At 30.8% G+C, this 12,012-nt stretch overlaps 1 protein-coding gene across 1 annotated transcript; it reads left to right on the top strand.

The window, feature by feature from the left end:
• Positions 1-1,432: 1,432 nt before the first annotated feature.
• LOC115877193 lies at positions 1,433-2,863 on the top strand. Its single transcript, XM_030893353.1, has 3 exons — positions 1,433-1,606; positions 1,677-1,818; positions 1,923-2,863. Exons 1-3 carry the CDS (start codon positions 1,433-1,435, stop codon positions 2,861-2,863), a joined length of 1,257 nt encoding a protein of 418 aa, XP_030749213.1.
• Positions 2,864-12,012: the final 9,149 nt, after the last annotated feature.

The raw sequence follows: 12,012 nt of genomic DNA, 5'->3' as shown, positions 1-12,012 counted from the left end.
ATAATAAAATTATAATAATCCCTATAAGAACATAATATCTTCGGAAAATTATTAATACAGTTTGCGATCATATATAAAAACGTTTAAAAAGATCGAAAATCTAATTTACAAGATTCATCTGTCAAACTTCAACGTCGGTGTCAAACGATCAGCTGACAACAATTGAAACGTCAGTCTGTAAATCGTAATATAAACAAGATGAAATTTAGGAAAAAATCAACTATAATCAGGTAAAATCAATTGATTACATACAGGAAAAATACATAATAAAATCCTTAACCCATATGTATATTGCAGACCCAACATTCCCACTTTGCGTTGAAAACAGACAAAAGATAATCACATCAAGTCTATGTTCAAGAATCCTCCGAAGAAATATGCCAAGAAAATTATCCTAACACAAGCATAAGTCTAAATAAAGAATTAGTAACCACTGTAGAAAGAAAGGTAGGTTTTAAACAGACAAATTGATATTTTATTAATGAGGTTTTATATTACAGTTATCGGAGACAACTCCATCCCAAGAAATTGTTGTGGTGAAGAGATTTAATAGATAAGATATTATTAGAAGTTATATGTACAGTTAAGAAGTAAGCTAATTAAACGTTATTATTCAAGTTATTCAAGTAAGTTTAGTTTTATTCCTAAAAATAAGCAAAATAAGTAAAATAAGTTACGGTGAAATTTTAAACCGTAACGATGAAATTGTGTCAGATGACGAAATATCGAAAGGCATGCACGAAAAAGTTGTTCAAAATTTGCTTATATTATTTATTTATATATCGCTGCTTTGCTTTGAGAGGGGCACAAATAAAAAAATATCATTTTTGCTTTTTCTGTAATAATAAACTCATTATTTTATTGACTTTTATCACAAAAACAGGCATAATCCTATCTCCAGTCGTCTTCCGCTAGAGTGCACATGTGTCGCTGTCAAATTACCGGCGGTGTTTCATCGACAACGGCACATTATTCAGTTGCGCACGAGACGTCAAAGGAAAACCTCGTAATGTTTTGTCAGAGAGTGGCACATTTCTAGTTGTGACAAGTCTGTGTTTATTTCATTACTTTGATATCGGCACATTTCGTGCTGTGTCCATATTTTTGATAAGTATTATTATTTAATACCCACGAATTTTTCTCAGAAAGTGGTACATTACGAGTTGTGACAAGTTTTTGTTAATTTTATTTCTTTGAAATAGGCAGATTTCGTGTTGTGTCGATATTTTTGAAAAGTCATATTATTTTAGTTCAGTTTTTCTTGCATATTTAAGATGCTATTTTAAAATGTGCATTTATAAAGGATTAATTAATAACATTTATCTGGCCTTTTTTAGAGTTATGCCTATATCAAAGAAATAAATGTCCTTAATATCATTTAGTAGCTTTGTTTCCACCAAAAGCATTATATTGAATTTTTTTAGTATACAGTATGGCAGCTTCGCATTCGCTACATGATAGAAGCCGATTAATAATGAAGCTATCTAAAGTACCAGTTGAGAAAAGACGAGTTTTAAAAGAACGTCCAAGTGAAAATCTTACCGAAGTCTGGAAGAAAATTCGTGAAAGCGATCCCATAGGTGATTATGGTAATTTCTGTTTTTTTGTTAAAATATTTTGCCATTTTTTAGTTTCTATTTTTATAGCAAATGAAAAGGAGCGAATGGAAATAAAAGAAAACTACTTCAGAAAGGGAAGAACAACAAATTGTTAGTTCTGAAAATTGGTTTCAAGTAACTTTTTTGGAAAATGAAGAAATCAAAGATCGAAGGGAAGATATAGAACCGGCGATAGCAGATTCAGTCGCTCAGGAAAAAGGTGAATAGTTTTGAAGTATCAAAAATACATAACTATATGATGTATTTTATTTTCACGGTCCTGTTTTCTATATACTGGAGATAATTATTATTTTTAATTTCTAGGTCCTTTGATTGATGAGGGAGAGAAAGAAAATATAGAGCAAGAAGTGGATGATGCAGAAAGCGGAAGTAGAAAACCAGGAATAAATGAAAACATCAACGAAGTTAAAATATTGGAACAGGAAGAAGAGTTTCAACAACTCATGTTTGATTCAGATGACTCTAATGCGGATCCCAATTACAATGCCTCTGAAGATACGAGCAGCAGTGAAGATTCATCTAATGATGCTCGGAAAGAAAAAGATGATGAAAATATGGAAAGCGAAAAAAAAAACACAGGTAAAAAAGGAAGAAAAAGAAAAAAGGCTATGGAAACCTGGGTAACTATTTCTAGCAAGAAGTTACGAAACAGTGGTAAACCCTATAAATCATACAAAACAAAGAAGGAAGTTAAAGGAATGGAATTAAAAAGAGCTTGTACTGAAAGCTGCAAGCAAAAATGTTCGAAAAATTTTACAGAAGATGAAAGAAAATTTATTTTTAATAATTACTGGCAGATGGGAGATCTGCATAGACAGCGAGAGTTTATTGCTGCAAGTATGATCAAAGTTGAGCCTAAATATCGCTATGTTAGAGAAGGAAGTAACAGAAAAGCCAACAATGCTTTCTATTTCGAAAAGAAAGGGAAACGTGTCAGAGTTTGCAAGGTATTTTTTATGAATACCTTAGACATTAATCACAGGGTCATTAGAATTGTAGTAAACAAAAAACTTGACCTTTCGACTAGCATCGTGTCGGAAGATCTTAGGGAGAAGCACAATAGTCACAAACATATAGATGAAACATTAAAAAATGGAGTCCGCCAGCATATCAATTCAATTTCGAAAATACCAAGTCATTACTGCCGTGCCGATTCAAGCAGAGATTACATAGACGGGAGCAAAACAATAGCACAAATCTATACAGGGTCCGGCAATAGTGCGTCGGGCATCTGTAGCTCCTAGAATAAAAAACTTGAGAATTTTGTTTAAGTGCAAACCTAAAGTATGTACCAGGATGTATTTCAGGAAAATATTTTAACTTCTATAGGGTGGCTCAAAAAACTGTGAGTGTACCTGGATGATTTTTTTTTAAATGAAACACCCTGTATATTATTGCATTTTTGGCTTCCTTTCAGATCACTTTACATAACCCTAAGATATGAATAAATATATTTCGATAGTTTCAGAGATATTAAAAAATAAATCAAAAATATATATTTTTCAGCCCTTCTTAAAAAAATTATTAAAAATACAAGAACTGTTCTGAAATCAAAACTATATGAGGTATTTACTATAGATGGTTTGTTCTTACTTTGCTATAAATATGGTAATCGTAAATCATACAGGATGTTCAATATTCAACGCCAAACTTTCTAAAATATAAAATAATTTTTCTTTGTTTTTTTAAATGGAACACCCTGTATATTATTTTTTTATTAAATGGAGAGTTTAAAGATGAACATTTTTTGTATTTAGAGTATTTCAAAATTTTAACGGTTTCGCAGATACACGCAGTATTATTTCATATGGCGCTTTCAATGGTAAAATACGAGAGAAAAATCATTGGGTGGCTTTGATAAAAATTTACTGTGGAAAATGCCGTATGAAATATAAAACCGCAAATATCTGCGAAACCGTTAAAAATTTTGAAATACTCTAAATACAAAAAATGTTCATTTTTTAATCCTCCATCTATTGAAAAAATAATATACAGGGTGTTCCATTTAAAAAAACGAAGAAAAATTATTTTATATTTTAGAAAGTTTGGCGTAGAATTTTGAACATCCTGTATAATTTAAGATTTTCATATTTATAGCAAAATAAGTACAGACCATCTAAAGTAAATACTTACGTATAGTTTTGATTTCAGAACAGTTCTTGTATTTCTAATATTTTTTTAAAAGAAGGGCTGAAAAATATATATTTTTGATTTATTTTTTAAAATCTCTGAAACTATCGAAATGTATTTATTCATATCTTAGGGTTATGTAAAGTGATCTGAAAGCAAGCCAAAAATGCAATAATATACAGGGTGTTCCATTTAAAAAAAATCATCCAGGTCCACTCACACTTTTTTGAGCCACCCTATAGAAGTTAAAATATTTTCCTGAAATACATCCTGGTACATACTTTAGATTTGGACTTAAACAAAATTGTCAAGTTTTTTATTCTAGGGGCTACAGATGCCCGACGCACAGTGCTTCGAACATATGGCTCTAGAGGACAAAAATCCAAAACTTCTTTTTTATTATAGGTAATTTATTCAAACTAGGTTTATTTGACACAAATGATGAGTACTCTCATTGTACTAAATGATGATGTTCTTAGTCCCACGTTTATGAAAAAAAATCTTATAAATAATAAAAATGTTGGACCTGTGTTCTATCTAAGGAAATAATAATTTATAGTATGAAAACGGTGTAAGTATTAAATAAATCCCTGTGATAAAAAAGAATTGAAATAACATTAGAACATGATTCCTACAATATAAACCTAATATAAGATAAAAATGTTTTTCTTTAATGAGAAAGAAAAATTAATGTTATATCTAATTAAAAAAAACTTAAGATACTATAAATTTACTTTAGGACAACAAAATGCATAGATCGTAACTACTCTGATTCAGAAGAATCACTGCTGACAGAATCTTCCAAATTTATAGTATCTAAATCACAGGTAGATGAAGTATCCTCAGATATAAGATATTTTTGCACATTTTCTAATATGTTACTTTTTCGCGTTGTTACTTTTCTTTTTGTTGGTATGAGGGGTTCGGATGTTACCTCTTTAATAGACCATATCCATATATTATTTTTACCTTTTCTTGGGTGTGAGGTTTTATAATAAATTGAAAGGATGGAAACTTTTTTTATGCCACGCTTCGCTCCAACATAGTGGACTTTTTCAGGCACAAGTAGTGTCTCATTTGACTGGAAAGTTCATCAATATCTAATCTAATAATAATTCTCAAGAACACATTTTTTGAAATACAAATAATTTCGAGTTCTTGTCCTGATCAAGCCAAGTATTAACCAGATCGGCATTGCTTATCAATTTTACTCCATCTGAAAAGTATTATAAAATAAAGTTCGTCGCAAGCAGACGCAGGTGAACTATACAAAAATTAAAAGTCTATGAATATGACAACAAAAATATTCAATAAATACGATATGTTTTGATATGTTTTTTTTAAATACCTTTTTGAAGTTTGAAAACGTAAAATTTTTATACCCATTTAAGAATCATCTTAAAAAATAAAGAAAAACTAAACAATCACGAACTTGTTTAGAAATAAATTTAAAGTACATACCTTGTGTTTAACAATATCCATAGTGGCTTTCAATTAAGTACGTACCGTTTAACTCCATAATATACAGAACTACTATGAATGTTATTCTTTTCACTGATAAGACAATGATCGCAAAATTTATTTTTAGTGAAAATATTTGCTAACAAAAAACGCTGTTTATGAAAAATAATATACAGGATGGTTGAACATTGCTATAAGCATAAAATTTCATATTCAGGTATTAGTAAATTTTAACTTTTTTTTCGATTTTTATCCATGGGACGAAGCACTGTGCGACGCACTATTGCCGGACCCTGTAGAGACTACGTTAATGAATGTTCACAAAAGAATGAGCAACATGTTAATTATATTATGTTTTATAAAATTTTCAATGAAGAGTTTAATTTGTCATTTTTCAAACCTAAGAAAGATCAATGCGAGCAGTGTGTCGCTTACCAGAATGCGTCTAATACAGAAAAAGATAATCTCAAAGAAAGTTATGACAGTCATTTGGTACAAAAAGATTTGGCTCGTACCGAGAAAAAAATGGACAAGAAGAAAGCACCCCATGGGAACATGCTTTGACTTGCACGCAGTTTTTCAGTGTTCCAAAGGGGATATTTCTGTTTTTTATCATAAAAGCAAACTTAATGTGTTTAACCTTACTTTTTATGAGCTGAAAACTAACGACGTTACCTGTTTCGTTTGGCACGAAGCAGAAGCAGCGCGTGGTGTTAATGAAATTGGAAGCTGTGTATTGCGATACATAGAAAAAAAAGCTCTGTCTACTAAGGAGGAAATTGAAATAATTTTTTATACCCATAATTGCAGCGGCCAACAGAAAAATAAATTTATGATCCATTTATATCAGTATGCTATTCACAAGTTCCCCAATGTCAAATCGATTACACACAAATTTTTAATCAAAGGACATACGCAAAACGAAGGCGACAGTGCCCATTCTATTAGGGGAGAGAAAATTTAATTAGAAAGGGAGGTTAAACGAGCATTAAAAAGTGGTCAAATATATACACCAGATCATTTCATATCCATAATCCGTTGTGCTAAAAAGACTGGACGGCCATACAATGTAATAGAAATGTCATATGAAGATTTTTATAATATCAAAGCCCTTACAGGAGTGCAGGCGTCATTTAAAAATACGAACAATGAAACTCTCAGAATTAGTGATATTAAAACTGTAAAAGTGACTAGAGAATCGCCCTTTTCATTTTATTACAAAACTTCATACTTAGAAACTGAGTTAAAGCAAGTCGAAACACAATGTAAAAAAAATAATTTAAGAGGAGTTTCAACTAATATTCGTTTAATACTCCAACCTGCTTATTCGAAGAAATGTATGTTAGATGAAAAAAAGAAAAAAGACCTACTCAATCTAATGGAGAATAACCATATACCAAAATTTTATGCTTCATTTTATAGTAATCTTTAATGTGATGCAAGATTTGCTGTATACTGTATTAAAAAACATTATTTGTTATACTTTAACTTAAGATTTTTGTTCTTAGTTTAATAATATAACATTTGAAATTCAAAGAAGTTTTTCTTAAACAGCGGCACAAGTATAAAAATGGGTTTACTATTATGATATTAATAACATTTGCCAATAAAAATTTACCCCTTGATGTATTGTTTTTTCATAAGCAAAAGTTGACATCAGTCAAGTAAATCAGAATTTTTTTATAAATTTTTTAAGTTTGTCACAATTTTCAAAGTTGTCTCCTGTAAAATTATCATATTTCGAGTTATGCCACTATCAAAGCGAAGCAGCAATATGTGCCAATTTTGATAAATATACCAGGACTTTTAAAATTATAATTTTTTAGACTATTTTTGACATTTTAATTTTTTTTCTCTGTAAATCTAACAACACAAAAGACCTACTAGTAATTTACAGATCATAATTAGCCAGACAACTGTTGTTAAAAAAATCCAAAATAAAATGTCATTTATCGATAATTATAAACATTCAGGCCAGCGAGGTTAAATTGTTCAGTTTAAATATTCGGCTCACGTTATAATCTCCAAATTACATCTATCTCTAAAGTGAAATCATTTTAGGCACAGCAAAATGCTAGAATGGAAATATTTGGAAAACAATAATATTTAGATATAGACAACGTTATAACAAGTTCAGTCTATTATTTAGGATAAATTAAATATAAGTGGTTCTATTTAAATTTTTAGTTTATTAAATTTTTAATAAATATACAGGCTGTGTCGCGGCAAATTACTAAAATCTTCAGATTTGGAAAAAATGGATGACAAAATATCAAAAAAGGTAATAGAGAAAAGCTAATCCTGTGCTGAATTTCAGAATCAATATTGGCCTTTTCCGAAATCAAACTGCCGAGGTAATTAAATTCCGCCACATATTCCAATAGCTTTTCTCCGATTTCTATAGCATGGTTGTGATCTTCCGGGGGAGTGCACATGATTTTGGGTTTGTCGATGTTTAGCTTAAGGCCCAAAGCCTCGTATGCCCAGGTATATGTGTCCAATATTTCTTGTAATTGTTGTAATGTCTTTGCAACTAGAGCGCAGTCATCAGCGTATTGAAGTTCTGTGATGAATTTTGTACTTGTTTTTGTCCTGAGTCTTTTTATGTTGAACAGACCGCTTTTTTTGTTTTGCTGTTTACTGTTTTGTTAACCCTACCCATTTTTTCTGTTTACTGTCCCGTAAATAATCGTAAAAAATTGAAAATGTCAATATTTGTGTTTTAAGATGTTTTATTTAAAAAACTTCGAATCTACTTACTTTAGATACGATTATTGTTTCCTAATAACCCCCAACGGCATTAATACTGCAATAAATATTCTGACGTAGTTCCCGGACGGATAGCTTCTAGATATATTTTTTTCCGATTTTAACTGCAAGCTCACATTTAGTCTATTAAATATTTGAATTTTTAAGCTATACAGGGTTGTTCACCACATACGACACGAAGTATTGTAGCTAAACGACTAGATTTTTACAAATTGTAAGTTTTGGATTCGTTGAAGGACTATTAGAGCTACAATTTAAAAATATTTTTACAAAATACAGAGTGTCCCAAATAAATAAAAAATATCAAAGTTGTATTTTTTTAAATGGAACACCCTATATATTATTACATTTTTAGTTTCTACGCTTAAAATAAAGTTAAATTTGATTAAGGTTTATTACACTTAAACCTTACCGTTTTTGAAATACTTTCAATTTTGTGAAATTGCAGTATAAATTTTAAGGCCTCATTTCTCCGAGGGTATCAAAGTTTTTATTACTAAATATTTACTGAAGTTTATTTCTTGATCAGTTATTGTGTTGCAATAATAAAAACTTTACTACCTTATACAGAGTGTCTAAAAATTAATTTTAAATAATTACTCGCTTTAAACGGCAATAATTTGTTTAATTTAAATGGAACACCCTGTATATTTTATGAGAATCAGATGCACAATTTAATTGTCTATCAAATTGTATTATACCATTTTTTACCTATCTCTTCAAGTTCCCGTAGAAAATGCATTTTCTTGTAATTTAGAACCCATTTATCAATATACCCATGGAATACTGACATTTTAGATTATTTTTAAAGATGTACCAAATTTTTAAAGAGTACAGATACTAATATTGTCGATATAGTTCGTTTATGTCATTAAAAAAAACTGTTTAAATATTTGTTAAAAAGGACCAATTAATATGATTCCAGTATTCAAACTACATTAATTGACTGTTTGCGTTGATTAATAATAATTGCTCCAAATACTAAAAAGCTGAATTATGTATGTGTATTAGACGGTGTGTTAAAAAGTAACACCTTAAAAATGATATTTAATTTTTCGACAAATGCCTATTTATAACAACAGAGACGTTCATTTTCATAACTTATTATTATATTGATTTCTGATTCAAATCCACATTTATTTAGAATAATTTATTAACGAACACAATTAAGTATGTAGATAATTAGTATTTGGGCGGAAATACTGGTGGTATATTTAATTAATGGTATATTCTTTTATAAAGATTTAAATAGTTTTCTTTTTGCATACAAATGGGCTAGTAATATTATCGTTTTACTAAAAACGATAATATTACTAGCCTGTACATTTTGTACATTTGTTGTTTTAAAAACAATCTAAAATGTCAATATTCCATGGGTAAATTGATAAATGAGGTCTAAATTATAAGAAAATGCATTTTCTACGAAAACTTGAAGGAATAGGTAAGAAGTGGTATAATACAATTTGATAGACAATTAAATTGTGCATCTGATTCTCATAAAATATACAGGGTGTTCTATTTAATGTAAATAAGTTATTGCCGTTTAAAGCTAGTAATTATTTAAAATAAAATTTTAGACACTCTGTATAAGGTAGTATAATTTTTATTATTGCAACACAATAATTGATCGATAAATAAACTTCTCGGAGAAATGAAGCCTTAAAATTTATACTGCAATTTCGCAAAATTGAAAATATTTCAAAAACGGTAAGGTTTAAGTGTAATAAACCTTAATCAAATTTACCTTTATTTTAATCGTAGAAACTAAAAATGCAATAATATACAGGGTGTTCCATTTAAAAAAATACAACTTTGATATTTTTTATTTATTTGGGACACTCTGTATCTTGTAAAAATATTTTTAAATTGTAGCTCTAATAGTCCTTCAACGAACCCTAAACTTACAATTTGTAAAAATCTCATCGTTTAGCTACAATACTCCGTGTCGTATGTGGTGAACAACCCTGTATATGTATATCAAGTTTTTTATTTAATTTTCAGTGACATTAAAATGGATGGCTCTCGCATTGTTTTTATGCAAAAATTTATCGATGATATTCAAGAGCTGTCAAATCATTGTAATCATCATATTACCCTCTTTTTGGATGTCACTTCTCATATATGAAGATCATAAAGGAACAAAGAGTTGGATTTAATTCTAAAATAACATTTAAATGTAACATGTGTAATTTTTCCAAAACCATTTTCTACTTGCCAAGAAAAACCCGATCAATTAGACATAAATGCGTCTGCTGTAGCAGCAGTTATGAATATGGGTGGAGGATATACCCAATTAAAAAAAACTTACAGAAAGCCTAGTAGCCCTGTTTTCTATAAACCCTGATTTAGTTTTGCTGTGTATAAAAAAGGTCACAATCGGGCTTATGATGCTTGGGAAAAGATTGTTTGGAAGAAAATGAAGCAAGCATTGAAGGAGCGAAATATGGCTATTGAATGCGGCAGTGTTAACTCAAATGGAACACCGATGATAACGCTAGTTTGTGATGGTAGTTGGGCAAAAAAATTAAGAAATTATAACTCACTTTCTGGTGTTGTCGCTATCGTTGGCTTAAAATCAAAAGAAATTTTATATTTGGGTGTAAAAATCAAATATTGTTGCGTATGCGAAAGAGCTGCCAATAAAGGAGAGCCGCCGATGGAACGTACATTCTATAAAAACTGGGATGGTTCATCGCCTGCTATGGAAGCAAATATAATAGCAGAAGGATTTTGCGCCAGCATGAGAATGCATAATTTAATTTATAGTAAAATGATTGATGAGGCTTGGGGATACCAAGGCCCCCCTTGTACAAAAAGTAGAATGTGCAAATCATTTGTTACAGAACTGCTGCAACCAACTCAGGGAAATATCCAAATCCAGAGGTCTTCCTGGAAAATTAAAAAATATTATAGTTCAAAATATTTTGATATGTAGAACGGCTATAACAAAGGCTGTTGAATATAGACGAGCAGAAGCTGGAGAAAATGAGAACAATAAAGCTCATAAGTTACGAAACGATATAATAAATAGTGCAAGATTATAGTGTAGATATTTGGAGAACACGCGAAATGTGCAGAATTAAAGTATTTTTGCCAAAAAAATCAACCGGACTGTTTTGTGATTGTGGAATGAAACTACCTTTCATAATTTTAGCGGACTGTATTTACTGTAATTACTAATATAAATAAGAAAAAAATAATAATCAAATTCAAAATATCGTCGCGACCCGGAAACACTTGGGTGACACGTCCTAACCGCCACTATAATGGAGCCAGGTTGTCCTCTCTAAGTAATACCAAACTACCTATCTTAATGACTGTTGTGGTTGGTTGTTGGCACCATTTGCTTCGCTGTTGAAGTTGGTTCAAGTAAGCTGACCACCGCTGCCACAGATGTTGGTGAAGTTGCTGCACATACTTCCATCTGCTTAGTAAGTTCCTTGGATGGTCCTTATAATTTGGATTTGGTGTGAGATTGAGTGGTTGCCTAAGAAGAAAATGGGAAGGGGTTAGGACGGTGAGATCGTTAGGGTCGTTAGAAGCAGGTATGAGGGGTCGTGAATTTAAACATGCCTCAGTTTGTGTTAATAATGTTACATATTCTTTGCAGTGCCTGTTATCTTCTTCATATGTGATTTTACAGATTTGACTGCAGCTTCCCACAGGCCTCCAAAAGTTGGCGATCGCGGAGGAATGTAATGCTAAGTGATGTGTTCCTTGGCGGCAAAGTCTTCTATTTGGTCCTAATCAGTATGATTTCGGAGCTGTTCACTCATGGCACGTAGATCCTTATATTTGCCTTTACAAAATTTGTGGCATTATCTAAGTGGACATGTGCAGGTTTCCCCTTTCCTTGCCATAAATGCAGCTAGAAATGCCTCCGTTGTGAGACCATTTACCAATTCCCGGTGCACTGCTTTACATGCAAGACAGACAAATACTGCAACATAACATTGAAAAGTGTGAACTCTTCCACGTCTATGACTTTCCTTTATAGAAATCGGTCCAGCATAATCTATCCCAACTGCGTGAA

Source organism: Sitophilus oryzae, unplaced genomic scaffold, assembly GCF_002938485.1.
Source record: "Sitophilus oryzae breed Bouriz unplaced genomic scaffold, Soryzae_2.0 scaffold_1442_pilon_pilon, whole genome shotgun sequence".
Taxonomy (NCBI): Eukaryota; Metazoa; Arthropoda; class Insecta; order Coleoptera; family Curculionidae; genus Sitophilus; species Sitophilus oryzae.
The sequence above is the reverse complement of the archived record's forward strand: the minus strand, read 5'-3'. Positions and strand labels throughout refer to the sequence as shown.

What these genes read in the sequence shown, in the direction of transcription:
- LOC115877193 (XM_030893353.1), top strand. Translation starts at nt 1,433, where the DNA reads ATGGCAGCTTCGCATTCGCTACATGATAGAAGCCGATTAATAATGAAG. An exon ending in ATGGTAATTTCTGTTTTTTT is followed by an intron (nt 1,607 to 1,676) that starts GTTAAAATATTT and finishes TGGAAATAAAAG; the next exon opens with AAAACTACTTCAGAAAGGGA. An exon ending in TTCAGTCGCTCAGGAAAAAG is followed by an intron (nt 1,819 to 1,922) that starts GTGAATAGTTTT and finishes TTTAATTTCTAG; the next exon opens with GTCCTTTGATTGATGAGGGA.